We start from the raw sequence: 25,300 nt of genomic DNA on the forward strand, positions 1-25,300 counted from the left end.
CCGAGGACGCAACTGAAAAAACCCCCATGGCACTGGCATGATAACTGCCTACAGCGAAGAGATGCAATCTCGCGACATTTCTCTTGTACGAATGTCAACTGAAATCAAATCTTGAACTGTTTACATTTATCAGTAGATAAATTGATACATAATCGAATGAAAAGTTACATTATAAAACCAGTAATTATACAAGTGTCTAGAATATATCCATAAAAATGGTTTTTCTTAAAATAAAATTTAGGTCTTATATTAATTGACTCATATGGTACTAGCCGAATCACCTTAATGCGCGTACAATTGCATTGGCTTCAAAACTACAATTGTGTGTTCAAAATGCGCGCATTTAAATGCGTAATTAATGCAAATTGAGCACTCAATTTATAAATGACAGGTTTTATAAAATATTTAAATGAATAGCTTCTGACTCATTATGAAATATTTTATTTAAGTTTTTAAATTTTATATAAATTGAATTTTTTAAATAACTAGTTCCTAACTAGTAACTATTTTTGTTCTTATTTCTGCGTTTAAAGCATCAACGTGTAAATGCACATGTAGACTCTTAGCTCCCCTATAGGGTAAGCAAGTTGGTGGAGCTTCGTTTGTCCATAGTGAACTCTACACAGATAAAAGAACATTCTTATTTAGAGAATATCTTTATCTTTGACATGTAATTCTTAAAACGAGATTATAAAGCGTTAAACGAAGCTAAATTACTTGCATCAAAGCATTATATATAATTCAATAAAGAAAAATATATTCTTATTATTCAAAAATAATTTTTATTAATGGAAAGCAAAAAATATTGGATAGAGAATAACAGTACTTTCAAACCAAGAATTCATATTATAACGATAAAGACAGTTAATATTATTTTAAAATTCAATATTCTACGTCTACGTGAACACAAATAATGTTGATTCAATTTTATTATGTTACAATGAAGAAGAAGAGATAGGAAGAAGAAAACATTGTGGCGACCTACACCACCCATAAAACGCATCCGGATATTTTACGACAGTAGTTTGAAACAACGCTGCTAGACGGCGCATGGCGAAAACAGCTTTCTCGTATTTAAAATACATCTAGCCGCGTATATAAGCAGACCTCCCTGTGAGGTAAAAAGCAGGTTTGGTTTTAAAACCTCATCAATAACAATTATTTTTGAATAATATATTTTTCTTTATTGAATTATATATAATGCTTTGATGCGACTAATTTATCTTTGTTTTACGCTATATAATCTCATTTCAAGATTTACATGTCAAAAATAAAGATATTCTCTAAATAAAAATGTTCTTTTCTTCTGTGATAGCTGTACTGGAATATGCTCACAGCAATATGCTTAGAAGGCAGGCACGAAGAAAAAAAGCGATAGGTTGCTCAACGTCAATTTCTTTCTCTGTCTGGACACAGTGGACACTGAGCAACCTATCTCCTTTTTCTTCGTATCCGGTCTCTAAACATTGTAGTGAGCATTCCAATATAGTACAGAGTTCACTGGTTGTCCGATTTGGCTTCTCGATCAATGAGCGTAGGTGCACTTTTTGGTATGCGGTGTCATAATATGCATTAAATGCGCATATAATGCGGAACAAATATGCGCTTTAAATGTGCATTTACGACTCGCACTTAATGCAAAATTTAATGTACATTCAAAGCGCATTATACGCGCATAGGCGCTCCTTGGGTATTTATAGCTTGATAGCAGTCGAGTACAATGACCTATAATTAAAGGTCATTTAAGGTCATGCAAGGCCGTAAATTAACAAAAAAATTTGTTCACACTTTTTACATTTTTTAATGTGTGCATTTAGTTAGGGATAACAAGAACATTTTAGTGCCTATATTTTGTATATTTAGTCCTTCAACATGTCCTCCGTCATTAAGAATGCAACTTTGCAATCTTCTCAAAAATTCTGATTCTACGCGTTTCAATATCTTATTATTTATTTTTGTACATGCTATAATCCTCGTACGTAATTCGTTAACATTTTCGGCTAGTGTTTGAGGATGTATATCGCTTAAGTCAAAATAGAGGGATGAAGGTGAAATTTACAGAAATTGTGCACTTATTATATATCCCAAAAACCTGTGTTAAATTTGCGATCGATTGTCTGACCCGTTTAAAAGTTATTAACTTTTTAATTTCGTATGAATTCTTATGGAGATTGACAGATTATCAAATATATGCATTCAGAATATAAAGAAAAAAATAAAGAACTGTTGTACCGGACTCTGATTCAAGGGATCGGCACAGAGTTCGTTCTGGATCCGCCGGGAGGAAGGGACAATCACTTCGCCAGATACTTATTCAAACGACATTTTAATAAACTCTTCAATTGATTAATACAAATGGCTTCTTTGATTTACTGCCCTGACTTGCGGGCGCTCGTTATAGAATAGGTTACGTCGGTCGTGCGCGATTAGTCTTACGTTCTAGACTGCCCGCCGCTTCTCGGAAGGGCGGGCTTTTATCCTTCGCGTATTAACTTCCGCGATGCTGACTTAGCTGTCAGCGCTTTTGCTTCCGGGTGAGCGACCTGGGAGCCGCTTGCGACACCTGGAATGCCGCCTCAGTGAGTGTGGCAATATTCGGGAGTCGAAGCTGCTCGAATATCGGGAATCGACTAGCGCTGACAGCTATGTGTCGAAACTTTGGCCACGGCGACTTCCGCCTCACAACAGAACAATTCTTGAAAAAATTACGGTGTATAGAGGATACATTGGCACAGATTCTCAATGAATTTCACGATGATTCACTGACTAGTTTCTGAGAAATGAAATAAAAACTGCAGCACTCTCACAGATCTTGACGTTCGACCCTAAAAACACGGCAACGTCGCACTGCGAGCTCGGTAACTATACATGTTTTTCACATTTTTGCTGCCGGTTTCCGATATTTTCAGCCAATGTTTATATACGGCCTCTGATGTCTCATTTGCCTTTATACCTTAAAAGTGGGGTTTTATTACATTTCAACATTTTTTAACCTCACTACTAACTTCCCTTTTCTGAGCATGTCAATGATATAAAGGGTACTACCGGTCGGGCGTTCAGAGCAGCCAACAGTTAAAAGTAATATCAACAGTGAGGTGTTGCCACGTCTTCTTGTGTTGTTCGCTCGATATTTTTTCTTTTTATTTTTGTATTCACCGTATTTATTTACCTTTTATAATAATATTTTATACTATTGCGTGATATTTTTGATCATATTTAACCGTTACTTTTTGTCTTTATCCAGATTATATATGTATGATTTTTGTTTCTAGCAGTTGGATTCAGACAAGATTCCCAGCCAAAAGTTTTGAACCTTTATTAAGAATATTTACAAATACGCTGCCAGTAATTATAAAAAATGGTTAAAATCACTTAAATCAGTAATATTAATGTCCTTGTTATGATATGCAATAGTAGTCAACCGTTAAAGTATGCATACAACCGATATATATTAGATTTTTCAGATTACTATGCTTTTTGGTGGGAAGGTATACGTGATACATCCTTAAAAAACTATCTGTTTTAAATAGCCCCAAAAATAAAAGTCGATAGGACGTGGTGGACCAGTGACGTGGCCTCCGAGATTACTCGATTTGTCTCCATGCGACTTTTTTCTTTGGGGCTATTTAAAACAGATAGTTTTTTAAACACTATCCGAAAATGTTAACGAATTACGTACGAGGATTATAGCTGCACGTTCAAAAATAAATAATAAGATATTAAAACGCGTAGAATCAGAATTTTTGAGAAGATTGCAAAGTTGCATTCTTAATTACGGAGGACATGTTGAAGGAAAGACTAAATACAAAATATACTAAAATGTTCTTGTTATCCCCAACTAAATACATACATTGAAAAATGTAAAAAGTGTGAACTAGTTTTTTGTTAATTTACGACCTTGCATGACCTTGAATGACTTTTAATTATAGGTCATTGTACTCGTCTCGGCGGCACCGTAAGGAGTAGTGAAGTGCACCGAATGGTAGATCCCCGGAAATGACACCTCTCACCTCTCATACTCCACCCTATCTCGCCTTCAAGAGGTGGTGTTGTTAACCCCCGTCAGAGCCAGGGTAAGCAACCCCTGGGGAAGACGGGGGAACAGAAGAGAAGGGAACTGGCCCTCCAGGTTGGGGGTTGGGCGCTAGGCTAACAACCTGCCCCGTAAAACTTAGCTGTTAAAAAACCTGAAGAGAGGCCTCGGACAGGACGGTCAAAACGGCAACGACTAGGCAGACGAAATATGGAATTGAAGATGGGAACATGGAACGTAAGAAGTCTACGGGAGACGGCAGCTGTGAAGAATCTTGCAGAAGTGATGAACGAATGTAAAATACAGATCTTGGCGATGCAAGAAACAAGATGGAAAGGAAAAAGCTGCATCAGAGTGGGGGACTACGACTTTCTTTGCAGTGGCGGCCAGAGTCACTTCCTGGGAGTAGGTTTCGCCATACACAAAAACCTCCGCGACGAAATCTTGGAATTTAGACCGGTAAATGACAGAATCTGTCTCATTAAAATCAAAACCAGGTTTTTTAACGTGAGCCTGATCAATCCACACGCGGACACAGAAGACAAAGAAGATATTATAAAGGACTCTTTCTACAACACCCTAGAAAGAGTGTATGACACCATACCATCAAATGACCTGAAGATAATGATGGGGGACCTAAATGCAAAAATTGGAAGAGAACCGGTATACAGGCCCATTATAGATAAGGAGAGTCTACATGCGGAATCAAACAACAATGGTACGCGTATGATTGATTTTGCGACGAGTAAAAACATGGTGGTTGCGTCAACATGTTTCCCCAGAAAGGACATACACAAACAAACATGGAGATCACCAGATGGAATAACACACAATCAGATAGACCACGTGCTAATAGAGAGAAGAGGAATCTCTAGTATATTACAAGTGAGAACCTATAGAAAACCAAATATAGTTTCAGATCACTTCCTGGTAGGATTAAGATACCGATGTCGAATTCTAAGTAAAAGAACGAAAGAGCATACACTAGATGCAGGAAATTCAAAACCGAGGGACTGAGGGACAGTAATAAACTCGAGACATACCAAACCAAACTAGCTGAAGAGCTAAACAATGGTACAAGCGAAGAACAAACAATAGAAAACAAATGGAAGAATATACAAAACGCCATAAAGAGGACAGCGGAAGAAGTACTGGGATACCAGGAAAGGACGGAGAAGAATGAGTGGTACGATGAGGAATGCAGAGTGGTGATAGAAAAAAAAGAAACACACTCAGAATACATTGGCTGTCCCGACCAACGAGAAAAAGAGAAACAGAATATAAAAGCGCAAGAAGTGAAGCCAAGAAGATGTGCAGAAAGAAAAAACGCAATTTCAACAACGAGTATATTAAGCGAATGCAAGAGAACTTTCAAAGACAGGACACAAGGAAAGCATACAGAGAGCTGAACATAATCCGGAAAGGATTCAGACCAACCGCCGACATGTGTAGAGCTTCAAATGGGACCATAATTGTCGGAAAGGAAGAGGTAAATAATAGATGGAGAGAATTTTTCCACCAGCTATTAAATAGAGGAAATACGCAGGGAGAAGAAGAACGACAGTCAGACCCACGCATGGATGATATGACACCGAATGATGAAGACACATCCCCATCGATAAAAGAGATAAGAGAAATTATTAACTCATTGAAAAACAATAAAGCCCCAGGGAAGGACAATATACCTGCAAAACTGATAAAAAACGGGGGCGAAGCGATGGTTAAAGCTCTACAGAAGATCATACAACAGATATGGGAAGAGGAAGTCATCCCGACAGAATGAGAAGAGGGAATTATATGCCCGATCCACAAGAAAGGAGATACGTTCAACTGTAATAACTACCGTGGAATTACCTTACTAAACATAGCATATAAGATCTTTACCTCAGCTATTAAAAGACGGATGGAACCTTATGCGGAGAAACTCATTGGAGAATACCAAGCAGGCTTTCGACAGAATAGATCGACAATAGACCAACTCTTCACGGTCACACAAACTCTAAGGAAATGCTGGGAACATGGCATCGACGTTTATCAATTATTCATCGATTTTAAGCAAGCGTATGACAGCGTAGAAAGAGAAAGTCTACTATCCACAATGATAGACCTGGGAATCCCAACGAAATTAGTTAGACTAACAAGAGCAGCTCTAGACAAATCAAGGAGCACAATCAAAATTCAAGGGGATCTTGGAACAGAATTCGAAGTAAAACGGGGACTGAGACAAGGAGATGCACTAGCACCGATGCTGTTCAACCTAGTCCTAGAGGGAGTAATACGAAGGGTTAAAGTGGATGTTAACGGAAACCTGCTACAAATCCAAACAAATAGCGGGATATGCAGACGATATTGACTGCCTTGCAAGATCGATAGCAGGAATCAAAGAAGTACTCAAAGAACTGGAGGAAGCAGCAAAAGGAGTTGGACTACGAATTAATGAGAATAAAACAAAAGTACTAGTGACATCTAGAAAAACGAGAGAAGTCGGTCAAAAAATCCCCTTTGAAGATTATAATTTTGAGGAGGTCAGCGAGTTCAAATACCTAGGATCGATATTAACCAATGACAATGATGAATCCAAAAAGGTGAAATCGAGGATCAAGGCAGCAAATAGTGCATACTATGCACTACTACCTGCGATGAAATCCAAAGACGTGCATAGGAATACGAAGGTTATGTTATATAAGACATTAATACGTAGCATCGTTACGTATGGATGTGAAACATGGGCAATCACACAGAATATGGCGGATAGCCTAGACGCCTTCGAACGAAAAATCCTGCGTAGAATCTATGGTCCGATACGCGAGGATGAGGTACACGGAAAAAATTATGAGTGGCCTGCTGCACTTTGCATGGTAAAGCTCTCTCACATCACAGTTGAGTGGACTGCCGACTCGAATTTGGGCGAGTAACTGTCCCAAACATTGCAGAGAGCAACTTTCCCGAATCACGGGGAGGCATCTGACGCGCGAAATGTCGGTAATGTTCTTAAATTGTACTGTGGTGTACCCAATGGTAAAGACAGTGCTGCCTCTTGTACGAAAGTATCTGCATTACCAACGCTTTCAGATCGCAGTCGTCGCAGTTTGGGAGAGCAGCTGTCCCAAAAGAAAGAGAGCATTGTTTCGAATCGTGAACGCGAAACTCATCTCCGGTTTGTGCTGCAACAATCGCAATTGCGTCAGCAACTGCCCCAAAATTTTTTCCGTGTATGGAGGATAAGATACAATCATGAATTGTACGAATTATATAGAACCCCAAGACTATCCAAGCATATAAGCATCATGCGACTTCGATGGGCCGGGCACGTGCAAAGGATGGAGAACACAAGGATGCCAAAGAAAATCCTAACAGCAAAAATACATGGAGGCCGTCCAAGGGGGAGACCGAGGATAAGATGGGAAAATGGTGTGGATAGGGACGCAGAGTCGCTGTTGGGTGAGAGGAACTGGAGGAGATATACGACGGACCGAAACGTTTGGAGGGCCAAACTTCAGGAGGCCATGGCTCGAGCTTGAGCTGCAGCGCCATTGGATTGGATTGGTACTCGTCTCGGCAACCGTTTCAAACTATAAATAAAAAAGTACAGCATACTATTTGAAAAAATTCAGATTACCTTGAGATGTTCTCTATACCTCCAATCACCAAAAAAGCTAATTGCGCCACATTATATCCCATTTCTAACTAAAAACAACTTTTTTTAAATAACTTTTTTGTATTTTTAATTTTCTACAAAATAATTACGCGTAAGAGAGACCGGGGCAAACTCTACGTGATTTTTTCAAAGACAATTTTCGACAACTAATTAAAATTTTCAAACGAATTCAATGGTAGGGTAGACCGGGGCACGTTGTCACACGGGACACGTTGTCACATCGGCTTTATTTAAAGAACTAATAACCAGAGGGCAGCACCCGTCATTCCCAAAACGTGTTAGTGTATGCTCATCTTTGGTGTGTTTACAGTGTTGAGATTGCTCCAGCCGTGTTGACGTAAAATCAACTTGAAAGTTTTTTGCGACCGTAAGTAAAATTTTATTGTCTAATATTCAACGTACTGGACATGAAGCTTATGTGTTTTCAGAATAGACCTTTATATTATCTTAAAGTATGTACTTTTACCTACCGCGTGCAATACCTAACCTTATGAATATCTCAAACGTGTCGGCCATGAGGCTGTTTGGAGTAAAAAAATGCCCTCGGGGCACGTTGTCACAAATTTTAATGTCATAGGTGCAATTGGGATATGGTGCGCTCCTACAAACGGAAAACTGCGAGAGCCGCCGTAGTCGATCTAAAAGTAATTCGTCTTGCTGTTAACGATCAATAAGTTGCGCATTCGAGTGGAATTCTTGTATTTAGATTAAGACGAAAACTTCGTGCTTTTTGTACTTTTTTTGAAATAAAATAAATGTTTCTGTGAAGGATTTTACTTTTTTACATTGCAGCGCACTATAATATATTGATATTTACGTTGAATACAGTTTGGATAACATTTTGCATGCAATTACATTTGATGTGACCGGGGCACGTTGTCACAAGCGACCTATCGTTATTTATTGTTATGTAACAACTGTAGAGTAACAATCACACAAAATTCGATACTGTCCAATTGAAGCTGAGGGTTCACTCGAAATTTTGGCATATCACAGTACTCTCAAATATTGAATGTAAAAAATACAAAAAATATTGAAAAATATGTGTGACAACGTGCCCCGGTCTACCCTACACATTTAAAGAGTGTTCCTTCAGATACAAATTTGCTTAAAAAAATTTTGCTGTACGTTGCTTTGTTTTGCCCCTAGAAAAGAAAAAGTAACGCGAAGACAAATTTTCAAATGCCAGAGCAAACTCGGCACCCCATCGGAGCAAACTCAACACTTTGTCTGATCGGCACAATATGATTTTAAACTTATTTTTTTATTGTTTGAAAGTGAAAATACATTGTTTATCGTGTATTTAGAAAAAAAACAAAAATTTGGAATAGGTAAAGTAAAACAATCATTAGAAATAATGAGAAAAGAAATTGTTGAACTTTCAATTATCTTCTTCTGAATTCATTTCTGAAAAATAATTAATGCAGGTAAACTCGCGATTGGACGTGCGCACACATTTGTCATGAGCCATACGGCTGCATGACAATCTTCATTTTTCCCTTTTTCAGGCAAGCTTCTTTCAAGATTTTCTTATCTATGGTAGCTGGTCTTTTTTTTGTACGTACCATTTTGCTGCAAGCCAAAAGCAAATGACTTATTTACAACGCTTTATCGAAATAGGTTAGTGTTGATTTTGCCCCGGTAGCATAGTGTCGACTTTGCCCCGGACGTCGTTTTCACTTTTGTCATTCCAAAAACATGAAAATTTTGAAAATATGCAAAAACAATTATCGGATTCGTATAGAGCATCGAATCCAAAATCACTTGCCTGTAGATTCGCAAGAGTAATTCTACAATTGCGTAAACGTAGGGTTGTAGGAGTAGGAGTAGTAGTAGTCGTGAATCTTGTACAACGGATCAATCTACAATAGAGTAACGATACGTTGTAAACTTGATTAAAGCAACCAATCAGAGTGCAGTGTGTATTTCGAATGCACTCTGATTGGTTGGCTCTTACGTTCACATCTGGCGTAGTCGTGAAAGATGAAGTTCAACCATCTTCCACAACACGCTTTACAACCGCAGTACCGCTTTACAACCACGCCGTACAACACTTTTACAACTACTTACGACCACGTTTACGCAATTGTAGAATAGCCTTATAAAAGCCAGCGGCACACGAAGCATGTTTTCCTGCTGGATTGCTTGCGATCTAGTAAATTACAATAATTGCACCACTCAACACTCAGGATTTCTAGTAAATTACTAGATTGCAAGCAATCAAACAGGAAAACATGCTCCGTGTGCCGCTGACTTAAAACTCGATTAAATTTTCGAGAGATAAAAAAAATTACTTTTTAAGGCCTTCACACATAAAATCCCATAAGGACGTAAAACGTAAGCGTAAGAAAATCGACCAACCCCAATCAAGTATTGTGCTGTCTGTAACCCCAGTAGGGGAAAATACTCGATTGGGATTGGTAGATTTTCTTACGCTTATGTTTTACGTCCTTACGGGATTTTATGTGTAAAGGCCTTTAACATAAAAAACGCTTATGTCGCACTAGAAATTACACCATGACTCAGAATGTCACCAAATTCCGTTGACAACACTGGCACATAAAGACGCATTTGCAGTTGGAAAGGCAAGTTTCTACGACAGATTTAAATTTAAACCAAAAAGCCTAGTGTCAAGTTTGCCCTGGTGTCGAGTTTGCCCCGGTTTTCCCTATCCACTTAAATCAGACATATACTGTGTACAACAGTTACATATATACTACCGTTCATCATATTTTATGTACGAGGAAAGATACCATTTATCGGCGACCCAGCAAACAGAAGATATAATACAGGAGTAACCGTAATAAAACTCAAATATATTTTTCAATTATTTCGCAATTTCTTTCCAAATTTAATTTTACAAATATTCTGCTAGGACGATCCCTCATAACGCTGCTGTTTTGCTGAAATACTATTTAGAAATAAATAAATTGTGTAAATATTTATCAATATTTGCACAAATATCTTTTCTACTAGTATTGTACTAGTATTGTTGCAAATATTGGGACATAATTGCAGCAGTCCAAAATTCATCCAGATTTCGTCATATAATGTTATACCTAAATCTTTTCCTATCGGAGTACTTAAGTACTAAAAGTAATTCGTTAACGATATTATTTTTATTTTAAAATAAAAACATTACAAGTAACGTTTTATTTTCTAACCTTGTATCTTATTCCAAACATCCAAGTAAGAAATTTAGAAAAAAAAAATTATTAAGATATACACGAAAAAACACTTGGTGTGCCCTTTTCTATGCTATTCGTGTGACAAATGTTATAGAAACTTGTAGGAAATTTGCAGGAAACATTGAAGTTGTTAATACGACTACGCCAAGTGGGCACACCAAGTGTTTTTTGTGTAAATCTTAATAAGTTAATTTTTTCTAAATTTCTTGCTTGTATGTTTGAAGTACAAGATTGGAATACAAGGATACAAGATTGAAAAGTAACACATTACTTGTAACGTGTCAATGGATAACGAGTAACGGTAATTATTTTTAATCAAAGGACACGGTATTGTCTCGCGCTAAGTGTACTCGCAGCGAGACACAGACAGTTTAACTATACGCGAGCCGATGAGTTGAGAGACACTTAGATAATCGAATCTCAATAACGGCTGAACCGACCAAATTTTGAATAGGCTCAATTGATAATTTGGGAATTATATAATAAATGTTTTTAATTTTTGTATACGTGTCCTACGAGTGGAAATCTTACAATGCAAAGTTCGAAATGTGGAATTTACATTTAAGATACGTCATTATCGCCTCAAAACCGTACCTTTCACTTTCTCGATACTATGCAGCGCTAGCAAGCAAGATTTCTCGCTATTGCTGCATTGAAAAAAAATTATTGGGAATGTGTTCAGTGTCTCCATAGCAACGTTTCTAACGTATATACAAGGGTGGATCATTTTAATTTATCCACTCAAATATCTCAAAACCCGTAAGTTTTAGAAGGAAACTTTTGTTTACAAAAGTTGTTTGGTTCTGAGGGGGAAAGAAGATAGGAATATTAGTTAAACGTTGAGTGGCGTCGTTAAGGTCATATCAAACATTGAACTTTTTAAATTGTAACCCCTATTTTTTTATATTGAATATTCTTGTAGCTCTTGTTGAGACGTTTCCAAAACATTATAATAAAACTGTTTTTCATTAAGAATTTTCTGAGATAATTTAAACATTGTCATGATATTTTTAATATAAAATATGAAATATCTCGTATCTAAAGTATTTATTTTTCAATGACTTTACCTGGATACTTTTATATGTAGAATAATAAAAGGAATCGATTGTTGTAAAAAAAAATAGAAAAAATTATTTTAAAAAAATTGATTGCACTGCGTAGACGCATTTAATTTTGGGAAATTGCAAATGTAAAAATTAATATTATTATTCAATTCCTTTCATTATTTCATGTATAAAAATATCAAGGTAAAGTCATCAAAAAGTGACTACTTTACAAGGTATTTCATATCCATAATAAAAAAATCCATGTGGATCCTATCTAAAAAAAGGCATGTTAAATCGATACTCGCATCTCTCGAAGTCTTCTCGAAAGTCTCGAAGTTTATTGTTGACTCTTTTCTGCGATGCTGATTGGTTTTCTCGCTGCGCTAACTTCGTGAGCGGCTGTCATAGCATATTTTGACAGTTGCGTGTATTGTGTGTAATGTTAAAGCTAAATAGCGCGCGCAAAGCGCGCGTCTGTGATGTCTAGTCCCTCTCTAAAAAAGGCGTGCAAAGTCGATACTCGAATATATCGCGGTTATTGTTGCCTCTTTTCCGCGATGCCGATTGGTTCTCTCGCTGTGCTTACTTCATGAGCAGCTGTCATCGTATATTTTAACAGTTGTGTGTAATGTTAAAGCTAAATAGCGCGCGCGAAGCGCGCGTCTGTGGTGTCTAGTCCTCTTCTAAAAAAGGCATGTCATTGATACTCGAATCTATCGAAATATTGTTGTCGCTTTTCCGCGATGCCGATTAGTTCTCTTGTTGCGCTTATTTCATGAGCGGCTGTCATGGCATATTTTGACAGTTGTGTGGTTAATAGTGTAATAGTAACAGTGAAATATTAAAGTTAAATAGCGCGCGCGTAGCGCGCGCCTGTAATGTCTAGTTTTATATTAAAAACATTATGACAAAGGAGGTTGTTAAAAAAGACCGATTTTTTGACTATGGATGGATGGAACCTAAAATTCGAGTTCGATGGATATCTATGAGCAAAGATAAAAAGTGGAAATAACAGCCCTTTTTCCAGGAGATCTGTGGAAAGAGCAGAAAATCCGTCAAAACTATTGGAAATTGCGTCATTCTATTTATCCGGAGACAACTAGAGTCGGCGACATGGAAGAATTTTTAGTCAAATCAGCTTCTGGTTAAATACTTATCCAATAGTTTTAGAGATCGCTAATGGCTGCGTTTTGATATTCACTGCCAGTACTAAAAATCTACAGTTTACGTCACGTATACTATAGACCCATGATGGTTTTGACATGTAGTGCAAAACATGCAAAAATCACAATTTTTTATATTCTGGTCCGTCATATTGGATTCGCCATCTTGAGTTTCGGAATCCCAATATTAAAACATTATTAGCGATCTCAAAAACTATTGGATAAGTATTTAACCAGAAGCTGGTTTGACTGAAAATTCTTCTATGTCGCCGACCCTAGTTGTCTCCGGATAGATAGAATGACGCAATTTTCAATAGTTTTGACGGAATTTCTGCCCTTTCCATAGGTCTTCTGGAAAAAGGGCTGTCATATTTCCACTTCTTATACGGCACATAGATGTCCATAGAACTCGAATTTTAGATTCCATCCATAGTCGGAAAATAGGCCTTTTTTAACATCCTCCTTTAAAATATCTCAAGAAATTCTTAACGAAAGAAAGCTTTATTATAGTGTTTTGAAAACATGGGCTACAGGAATATGCCACAAAAAATAGGGGGTTTAATTTAAACAATTCGAAGTAACCCTGACTTGACCTTAATGACGGAATCCAAGGTCTAACTAATATTCCTATCTTTTTCCCCTTCAGAACCAAACAACTTTTGTCTAAAAAGTTTCCTTCTGAAACTACAGGTCTTGAGATATTTGAGTGGATAAATTAAAATGAGTTACCCTATATATGCATGTGTGAGGCAATATATTTTTGATAAACCGCGTGCTCATTATTATCGACCCAACAGATAGAATAAATCAGGCCGATAAATCAGATCAGGAAAAATTATTTTATATTTTTATCTATCATTAGATGACTTATTGTCAGATCATGTAGCGTTTCATAAAAAAGAAGCGAGAGCGCAAGTGCGAGAACAAGGGAACGTGTGCAAGAGAGAACGTAAGCGATAGAAATTAAGAGAAGGGTATTAGAAAAAGAGAGAACAAAAATTATTTCTCGTAATTTTATGAGTGGAAAAGATGATTAAGGATATGATCACAAAGGATATGGGTAATAACGTAGTTTTAAAACAAATAAAATATTGCGGAATAAATAAAGACATAAGAATATTATACTGTCTTTAAATCATATGTCGCTTCAAATGTTTAACATACAAAAAAATGTAATTAAAAAATTACCTTTTTTTTTTAATTCGACAAGCGCCAGTATAAAAAACTGGTATGTATATTGAAGAACTATTGTACAAAACTTTCAATATATTTAACCAAAAATATAAAATAATTCTACATTGCAACATAAATGGCGTTGATTTCCGTAAGAAGAATAAAAGGGTAAAAGTGCACAATAATGGACCCAGCCCCAATGACCTTGACGTTGACATATGTTGTTAAGGTCATCCTCCTGAATAACCATCAGAAGGTTTTAGCCGTCGCTTGTTGTTAAAAAGTTATGAACAAATGTAACTGAAAAATATAACAGTTTTTGTCAGTGCTAAGAGAAGTAATATATTTTGTAAAAAGTCTTTTGTTAATAACTTTTTAATAAATAATGAGCGACGCTAAAAAGCTTTTGACAGTTATTCAGGGCCATGTCCTCGACAATATATGTAAAGGTCAAGGTTATTGAGACTCCGTTATTATGTATTTTTACCAAAGAATGTTTAGGTGAGTTAGTGTTGTTCTACATTTCATAATTTTAAAAGTGTAAAGTTTTTTCAAAAAAAGGTGTTGAAATCAGAAAATTCGCGCTAAATAAAAAGAGAAAATATAATAAATATTTTAAAAAATTAAACATTTTATCCACCAAGGTAATAAAAGATATTTAAATGTATATAATATTTAATTGAAATAACAAATATTTAATGCAAAAAGCTTGTTGTTGCTAGATCTGCAAATATAATAAAATAATAAAAGCAGAACCAAAACTTCCGATGTATAATTATGTATCCTATTAATTATTAAAGATCAATATAACATTAATTTACACACTATCAACCGTGTTACTGTCTCAAAACTTACCTTTTTACTTCTCTGTTATTTGTTAATTTCATTACCAAAAGTCCTTAGTTATTTATCCATTTATTGAAAAGAAGAATTATCTTTAACATTAAATAATTTGAAAAAGCAACATTTAAATTTATATCAAACAATAAATCTAAACAATATATAAAATCTTATTAATGATTAAAGAATTTCTTCTTTCTTTCATTACTTCTTCTTGTAAAATCTCCGTTGTTTAGTACGTTATTGTTCTATATTTTAGTATTATCAAGTAATTTTGCAGTATTTCAAATAATAGTAAAAATCATAATAAATATTTTGATGCTAGTTAAATGAGAATATATAACAGATATATAACATATCCTGATAAAACAAAAACTGTTTTATATACCTGTATGTCAGGTATACTGGCAGCTTCTTCAGAAAAGTGTCGTCTGTCTGGTTTAGGACTGTGTTGATGTGACAACTTAAAAGAAAATTTCCTACGCCTTGAAGGACTGGCAGGAGTACGAGGAGACTCCGGTGGATGTTCAAGATCTGTCATGGAACGTGCTGTCAATTCCTGTGCCATAGCAATAGCCGAGTAAAGAGTTTTCTGATCGGCAGCTGAGATAGGCTTCACCTAGACAAGACAAACGTTTACCGTCTCCGCAGTATCAACGTCATAAGTTAATATTTCCGCAATTTTTTTCCGTTACATTTTATTACAAACAAATATATTTTGCACAAGTTTATTTTATTACAAACATATCTATAAATGGTATATATAATATTTTGATTGTAAATTCTCGATTCTATCATAGAATGCCTTTATTTTTTACCTTGCAGTTCTTCCTAACACATCATAAATATAAATGAAAAGAATATAAAAAAAGCCGCCAATAATAACAACAAGAAAAGAGTAATATTATAGATAAAATGTAAACTTATTGTCATAAATAATAAAAAATTACTGTACATTTATTGGACTCACGGTGGCTTGTTTCTTCTTATTACATTGTTTTGCTTGAATCTCCCTCAGTTCATTCCTTGCATTGCTTGATTCATGTTCAGTGGATAAAGGATGACCCGGTGGTGGAGGAGGAGGGGAAGAACCTACAAAAGAACGTAATGTCAAAAATATTATACCAGGTGGCCCGTTGTGACCTGAGAAATTATTATCTTAAATTATTTTTTTGTAAATATTGCGCAAATACTGCACGTTTAGTTTCGAAAGACTGATAAAGTAGTAGAAAAAGTGCTTTTAAATCAGTTTTTTGGAGATGAATTTCAAAAATATTATTATTTTTTTTTACTGAAGCTATTCGTATTTTATTCTATAAGTGTTAATGTTTAAATTGTTTTGAATTTTCTACTATCAAAAACTATATTTTGTTTACTTGTCCATATTCTGTTAACTCCACTTAATAATCTATAATAAAAGTTTCCATTAACAGAAGTAAAGATACAAAATCTATCTTTAAAAAACTATTTTAAAAATATACTGTTTGTTCTGTCACTCTGTCAGCCCCTTGAAAATCTATATAAATCCTTGAAATATATTTTTTGAGAAAATTATTATTTAAAATAACAGTTTAAGTGATCATAATATATAGACTACTTCAAACACTTTGCATTCCGTATACTGAAATGTTTCTTAGGAAGTGTTGCAGAAAGCATAAAAATAAAAAAGTTTATCTGGGCAACAAAATTATCGCAACAAAAATTTACGTAAAAAATTTGCCCAACTTCAAATAAGCATAACTCCGCGAAAAATTGTCATATCTGAAAGATTTTTTTTTCATTTTAAAGGGTGAAGTCTGTATTTTAAGGAACCATTGTTAGATTTTGAATTTAGCCTCCCGCCCTCCCGCCGTTCTTCCAAAAGTAAGGACGTGTTACGTCTCCAAAAAATTGCATACTTTGACACATTCTACGGAGTAGAATGAATTTTTTTCGTAACTATCATGGCAACCATCGTAAAATATGGACTTTTCCCTGCAAATTAAAAAAAAAATTAAGTCCGTACGATTTTTTTTCGCCGAGTTATGGCTTATCAAAGTTACCTATGCATTTTTGTGCATTTAATCACCGCCAACATTAGTATTACCCGATGAACACTTCGGGGAGGTTATTGGTCGGATTTTGCCTATCGTGTATGTGTGTGTGTGTTAGCAGAGATTTGCGCAAACTAATTTTTATTCAAACGAGGCATTGTTACGATTTTGTCTTTTGGTTCCGAATGAGCAATACAATACAGTGACTGCAATACTGTGAAGTTTTGTAATACTGAAGTAAGTAACTTCACAGAACATTACTTCTGTAAGTATAACTTCACAGTATTGCAATCACTGTATTGTATCGTTAATTCGAAAACAAACGACAAAATCGTAACAATTCCTCGTTTGAATGAAAATCAGTGTGCCCAAATCTCTGCTAACACATACACACACACACACACACACACACACACACGATAGGCAAAATCCGACCAATAACGTCCCCGTAGTGTTCATCGGGTAATACTAATGTTGGCGGTGATTGAATGCACAAAAATGCATAGGTAACTTTGATAAGCCATAACTCGGCGAAAAAAAATCGTACAGACTTAATTTTTTTTTAATTTGCAGGGAAAAGTCCATATTTTACGATGGTTGCCATGATAGTTACGAAAAAAATTCATTCTACTCCGTAGAATGTGTCAAAGTATGCAATTTTTTGGAGACGTAACACGTCCTTACTTTTGGAAGAACGGCGGGAGAGCGGGAGGCTAAATTCAAAATCTAACAATGGTTCCTTAAAATACAGACTTCACCCTTTAAAATGAAAAAAAAATCTTTCAGATACGACAATTTTTCGCGGAGTTATGCTTATTTGAAGTTGGGCAAATTTTTTACGTAAATTTTTGTTGCGATAATTTTGTTGCCCAGTGTATATCTAATATAACTTTGTCTTTAAGTTATTAATTGCTTTATTGAACATCTGCAACCGACAGTAATCATCGACTTTAGTCAACATCCACCAAATGCTTATATATGGCAGCCATGTCATTACATACCAACGTAGTCAACACTCATTTTTCTTCATCTGGCCTGGTTGACAAAAATATACGATATGAATATTACAAAAATGTAACGTTGGCTTGTGTATAGTCCCATGTTTTAAAATTTATCGTATAATTAATTTTTTTCTAAATTAAATCTATTGTTTATATTTGTAATAAAAAAATAATATTAAATTTTTTATTTAAACGTTCTTTCTTCTATTATATGTTCTTATTTATTAATAATAAAAAAAATCGGTAATCCCTTAACCGATCCTCGCCAAATTCACTAACAATCTTTCTTTAATGATACTCTATCCATCAAATAACTTAGGGTAGACCGAGGCGAATCGGATCAATATAAGTTTTAAGACAGTTTTTGTTAGTGTTTTTTTTTTAAACGAACTATTTTATCGTGCTAATTAGTAATCCGATTCGCCTCGGTCTACCCTATATATTTTTTAGGCAGAAATCGGTAACCCTTTCACCAATCTTCGCGAAATTCAAAACAAGTTCTATATATAAGATTACATGTATAACTTGTACACTTTTTAGGCAAAAATCGGTAACCCCTTCACCGATCATTGCCAAATTCAACACCAACCTACCTTTAATGATACTCTATCCATAAAAAAAATTAAGCTCTATATCTCAAAATTTGCGGAAATTAGGGCAATCATATAGAGTTTTTTTAGATAAAAATCGGTAACCCCTTCATTATTAGCAATTTTTATTAATTCTATTATATTCTTCAGTTTTTTCTACCCCTATTTCATATATAATTCTTTAAAATTAAAATTTGGTTAATCAGTTCTTGAATTATAGAAATTTTGGTAAGTTTGGCTGTTTTTTAAACAGAAATCGGTAACCCCTTTATTATTAGCAATTTTTATTATTTTTATTATATTCTTCAGTTTTTTCTACCCCTATTTCATATATAATTCGTTAAGATTTGGTTGATTAGTTCTGAAGTTATAAAAATTTCGGTAAATTTGGCACATACATACACACATACCGACATTTTTTTTTAATGCAATATTTCGACGTTTTAGAACATAAGAAACACATTGGCATCGAAAACTAAAAAAACAATTTTCTCTTCGGTCTTTTCTACCCCTATTTCATATATAATTCATTAACATTTGGTTGATAAGATCTAGTTTTATATGCGATCAAAGGTCCATATACGAAGTTTATGAAAACAAAGCTTCCTCTATGAGGAAGCAAAACATGTTTATATAAATAAATAATTTATTAGAGAATATGTATTATACGAAGATATCGGTGATCTCTGATGTAGCGATAAGTGTTCAGGAGTCTTGTTGCTCTCAACCATCAGATAACATTAAACTCCGAATATCTGCTTTACTGAAAAGATTAACAAGTAATTTCTTATCTTTGCAAAAAAAATATTAAAAATAACCAGCTTAGATAGAGGCCGGAACAGGTCATTATTTTACATATTTTATTAGTTTCTAAATAAGTTTGAATAGTATTTAAATTTACTTACAATTTTGTTCAACACATTAAGAGTAATGAATATTATTAGTGAGTGTTACATACAAACGGTGAATTTTAGATGTTATAAGTGATAATTGAATAGATTCAAGCTTGAACACTAACCATGCGTAAACAATAAAGTCTAACGTATTCATTTACCAATACATCATTCATCCAAATAGCGTTTAGTTTCTGGACTGGAGTGAGAGAGTACTAGTCATATGTAATGTGTAATATTTAATCCTTTGCGGCAAGGTGAAACGTTCAGTTTTTTCAGTTTTTAATTATTTTAACAAATTTTTTTATGTTAAATTCCGGTTTCTTTGTTTTCGTAGAGTTCCTAGTATATGAACAAGTATACAAAAAAAAGTAGGCAACCGTACATTTTTATTTGCGTAATTAGATACTATAAATAAATAATCCTACTTTTATTTAAAAAATTTATTTTCTACTTAACTATTATCAATATCGAAACGGCAATTTAGGCTTATTTAGGATACCCTAAAGTATTTTTTAGAATTTTATCAGATTTTTTTCGCTGTTTTTTTTTATCATAAATTAATAATCTTTGAAAAATATGGAAAAATCAATATTTTCTATTGTAAATCTAAATAAATAGTTTGAATATCTTTTGTAACGGTGTCTTCGGGGTTTCAGATTCAGATTCAGCGACCTAAAAAAAACTTTATGTACTGATTTTCATAAAAATTAAAAAAATTTTTTTAATTACACTGTACAACAAAAAATTACTTTTTTTCGAGCACAAGAACGAACCTTGTGGCATTCGATAGTTTTTTGGACGCAGAAAACGATCCCGTTTGCCAAATTACTCTATCACGTCACAATTTTGAGATATTTGCAGTTAAGGTGATGCTGGAGTCGTCTGTTTTACCGGCATTTTTTGCCGTCACGTAGCGTCGTATTAATTTGACAGAATTAAAATTCCTTTTCCAGAATTGCAATACATACATCAATGATTCAGGGAAACTTCGATTTTACATAGAAAACGAGAAAAAATTACGGAAGTACAGATTTCCTTATCTACTTTTATTCTAATATGGCGTCTCGAGTTGCGGCGAGCTGTCAGCTCATCATAAGATGTGTTTCATATAAGAGATATACCATTGATACGAACGCGAAAACAAGCTTCCCTGAATTGCACAACAAGAAAAACATCGATAAACCCCCCAAATCAAGATTTGGAAGCGTAATATAAAAAGTATGATGTCGGTGTGCATCGTGCGTATGTGTGCGTGCAATGTAGCGTGCTATCCTTGTCTATATCTTTGTCTATACAAGGACAGATATAGTCGATAACATAGAAAATGGTAATTTTGTCGATTATACAGACGGCTCCAGCATCACCTTAAAGTTGCAAAAATGAACTATTTTAGTGTATTTTGGCATATTATAATTACGATATGTGACGTATCAGAAGTTTAATCACAATTAAAATTAAGTATGTTAGGACTTTCAACCCTTAAAAAAAATTTGTTGTGTCGCTTATGGTTAAAAGATATTGATGATTAACGTAGAGTCAATTGCGTCAAAGTTGCGACTTGCATAGCTATTAAGGATCTATGAAATATTTTTTAATTAAACCTAAGAGTTTTTCAGATTGCTGAAAACTAAACTTATGTCAAAGTTGATAAGTTCGAAATAAATCATCAATATCTTTTTAACTATAAGCGACACAAAAAATTCCTTTTAAAGGCTGAAAGTCCTAACAACGTGCTTAATTTTGATTGCGATTAAACTTCTCCGATACGACACATATCGTAGTTATAATATGCCGAAATATGTACACTAAAATAGCCCATTTTTGCAACTTTAACTGCAAATATCTCAAAATTGTGACGTGATACAGCAATTTGGCAAACGGGATCGTTTTTTGCATTCAAAAAACTATCGAATACTGCAAGGTTCGTTCTTGTGCTTTTTTTGTTGTACAGTGTTATTGGTCCGCCATATTAAATCAACCATGAATTTTAAAATTTTGACTTTAGTCCACAGTCATTTTAGTCAAAAAAACTCCAAAATTACGAAAAAAGTTCGACCTAACTGAATTTTGGTATGTATGTTAAAGCCCGAAACGCGGTCAATCCTAGGATTGACTAATCAATTCTGCCGAACGGTCAAGCGCCTTGGTCAAAGTTTTGTAGTAATTTGTTGATATGTTTGTATAAACAGTACACAAATAGGCGGGGGAGGGGCTCCGCCTGCGGCCCCCTCGCATAATAAAACTAATCAAACTCCTAACCTGATACCTAACTGCTTTAATCAAGACGCTTGGTTATTCCTCAGGATTGACTAGTCAATGCTAGAAATGCCCGCGTTTCGGGGTTTGACCATAACATGTATATATTTTCATTTAGTAGTTATAAATAATATGTTGAAAATCCCCATTAATCTATTATGCGGAAAAAATTGTATAGCGAATAATGGGTGTAAAAAATGAGTTTTTAGTGAATATCTCTGTACGTATTGGTCCTATGACTAAAATAACTATTTTCAAATGTATAGATTAGAAAATTTTCTACGAAAAAGGTCCTATACTTTTTTTTGTATAAGCAACCGGTTTGAAGAATATGGAATGTAAAAAACGTGAAATTTTAAAATTCCACTCTAAGTTTATGATATTCAAATAAATTACCGAAAATTTTTCTAGTATCTGTGTTTGCGTATATGTAATAACAGAAAGATATGCTGGATGTAGAGTGTAGGGACCGTATCCTCGAGCCTGTCCTAATAATGATTTTCGTATGTGACTTTCTATTTGAAAAGCATTGAATTCCGCATACGAGTTTCATGAAAACGATTCGAGAATAGGGGTCCAGATGTAGATTATACGATAGAAAGGCTCCTTTTTACGACCTTGAGAAACAGTTGCGTCACTCTCTTTTGTTGTCGCATCAATCGTTCTGTACCTGGGGTACGGGTAAACCGCATTTCAACAGTTTTAACGAAGGACAGTATTCGACTGCTCGTAGAAAGAGACAAATGTTTGTGCTTATTTTCTTTATCATAGTGTCGTTGCAAATTTCATAAATAAAAACAATTTGTTTAATTTTTAAGAAAGCGCTGTAAATATTTACCTTAGGGGACACCACACCGATGACTTCGAGCTTGACATATATTGTCAAGGACATGACCCTAAGTAACTTTTCCTTATAACTTAATTGGCAGTCATTGCTCATTTAAAAGTTATGAATAAAAGAAATCCGAAAAATGGGGAATATTTAGTGTAGTTACCCAGACAGCACAAAGATGTCTAAAAGATGACTAAAAGATGACCAAAAGATGACTAAAAAATGACTTATGTCCCACTAAATGCCGTCTTATATAGCTGAAACTTATATAAAATGACTAAAAGACATCTGATATTGGACATCTTTTAGCCATCTTATAAAATTGTATTGTGTATATGTTTTCGTTCTGTATATTATATATAAATTTAGTTTATAAATAAAAAGTTTATGTTAATAAAACTTAAAGTTATAATTTTAAAAAATATTTTATTGTAACGAAAGAACATTTTATTTCAATGAGTATTCTACCGAGGGTTAGAATCGGGTCAGAGTCGAGTCAGAGTCGGGTTAGAGTCAGGTTGGTTAATCTGTTTCCACCGGATCAGAATTACACCAAGGTTGCGGCAAGGTTGAACGTAACCAACTGTGCAAAATATCAGCTGTATACAACCTGATATTAAAATTATGCGACTAAGAACATCATAAAATATCATGGATCTGAGAACTGTTAATTTTACAGTACCATTAGTACCAAGTAATATGCAGAAATTAATATGCAGAAATTATTCTTTATTTCAAGATCGGCGACGAAAATCAACACAAAGGTTATCCCGTTGGCAACACTACAGTAACCTTAACTCGACTCTTGTCGTTTCCACCCATCGACATATAGTATGGACTGCGCTCAGGTACAGAAAAATATGACCGGTGACTCATACCGGTGGAAGAAAAGAGATAGCGACTGGTAGAGGTCAAGCAGTCTCTTTCTATCCAATAGTATATAGACAAAGAGGGAACGAGGTAGAGGTCAACTCTACAGGACACTTTTTGAAGGCTTTCATGTAGGGATCGCGTAGTCTATAGTGTCTATAGCTATGTCGATGTTTCCACCGAACCTCATTTGGACCTTACCTTAAAATTTTGTTGGGTACAGTTTACAAATTCGAGTTTGGTGTTTCCACCGTAAGAGCGCTCACCAATTCGACTCTGTCTGATCCGACTCTGACCCGATTCTAACCCTTGATGGAAACATACTCAATATAATTACTTTTATATAGATTGCACGTACAATATAACACATCACATGAATCAATTAACCCATGTTATAACATATATTTTACGCAATAAGCTCTAGTCTTAAAATAAACACCTCCACATGATATAGCGTCACGATTAAAAGCGAGATCGCAAAGGGATTTGCTTAGCGTCAATTTGTGACCTCCGCTCCGTTGAAAAATTTTAGGTTATGTTCAGCAAAGAAAGCAGATCAGTGAGCGCTCTGTGATTTGGAGTATTCTTTTAGACCTTTGATAGATCCAGAAGAACGTATAATATATACTGATCAGGAACAATAATCACTAAACGCTCACTGAACTGCTTTCTCTGCTGAACGCTACCATAATTTTTCAACGCTCCAAAGCCTAAGTCGAGGGGGGAATTTTCAAGCGTCCTCGGGTGAGGACTATTATGGTGCCTTTTACCCCTGGGTAATTAGCACATTAGAACTAGGCCCAAAATGTATTTCGCTAATTTCTTTAAATAGCTTTATCAATTTGCTTTAAAAAAGAATAGATAATATGCAGAATATCCCAATTCTTTGTCCTAATGAGATGGCAAACGTCAATAACCTCCAAATATCCCTTAGCTCTTAATTCTATTTCCATGTTAATTCTCTGATCATCGTATTTATGGCATCTGGTTAATGTATGTTGTAGATCTTCGCTTTCATAGCCACAATCGCATCTCTCGCTGTCCACGTATCCCTTTCTCTTCAAAGAAGCTCCAAGATTATAACGATTGGATCTAAGTCTATTAATTAGAGTAACAAAATATCTGCTCGCTATAATCTCTCGGAACCAAGGTCTCACCGACCAACGATCGTAAAATTTTTCGAAATAGAAAGTGCCCTTGTGCGCAGAATCGTGGATGATCGATAACTGCGTGGCATCCCACGTCTCCCTCCTGACTCCGGCCATGAGATCTCCCACCGGGATCTCAATGGAGGGGTCAGCCTCCTCTCCCGCCGCTTCCTTTGCCAGCACGTCGGCCATCTCATTTCCCTCGATTCCAACATGGGTGGGAATCCATGCCAGTATGACGTTTTTGTCGTGTAGGGTCTCCAAATCATAGATCAAAATCCTGGCCTCTGTGATATATTTATTCTTATAGACGTTGAGATGGTTGTTATGGATAGCCTGAAGAACGGACTTGCAGTCAGATAAAATGATAATGTCTCTACCTCTATTTCCGCTCTGGAACTTTATCAATAGGAGAGCCGATTTAACGGTGAAAGCCTCCGCAGTGTAAGAGGAGCACAAATGTGGCATACTAATTTTGTACGCGGTATCTTGATCACATATGACCACACTAGCTCCTGTGGATCTTGCGTTTTCATTGTAAGAACCATCTGTAAAGACAATCTCTGAATTCCG

At 35.1% G+C, this 25,300-nt stretch overlaps 1 protein-coding gene across 6 annotated transcripts in view; it reads right to left on the reverse strand.

The window, feature by feature from the left end:
• Nucleotides 1-25,300, reverse strand: part of Ack-like (activated Cdc42 kinase-like) — a 151,081-nt gene that overhangs the window by 63,225 nt on the left and 62,556 nt on the right. For 5 of the 6 annotated variants that reach the window (XM_071717717.1, XM_071717716.1, XM_071717711.1 and 2 more), the window contains 2 exons: nt 16,057-16,193; nt 15,490-15,720 (listed from right to left, as the gene is read on the reverse strand). In XM_071717717.1, the coding sequence (XP_071573818.1) occupies nt 15,490-15,720; nt 16,057-16,193 (368 nt within the window). The remainder of the gene's footprint in view (nt 1-15,489; nt 15,721-16,056; nt 16,194-25,300) is intronic. The other variant, XM_071717713.1, reaches the window with a different exon arrangement.

This window comes from Temnothorax nylanderi, unplaced genomic scaffold (assembly GCF_030848795.1).
Source record: "Temnothorax nylanderi isolate EJ_2023f unplaced genomic scaffold, tnyl_v1.0 TNYL_tig0222_pilon, whole genome shotgun sequence".
NCBI classification, from domain to species: Eukaryota; Metazoa; Arthropoda; class Insecta; order Hymenoptera; family Formicidae; genus Temnothorax; species Temnothorax nylanderi.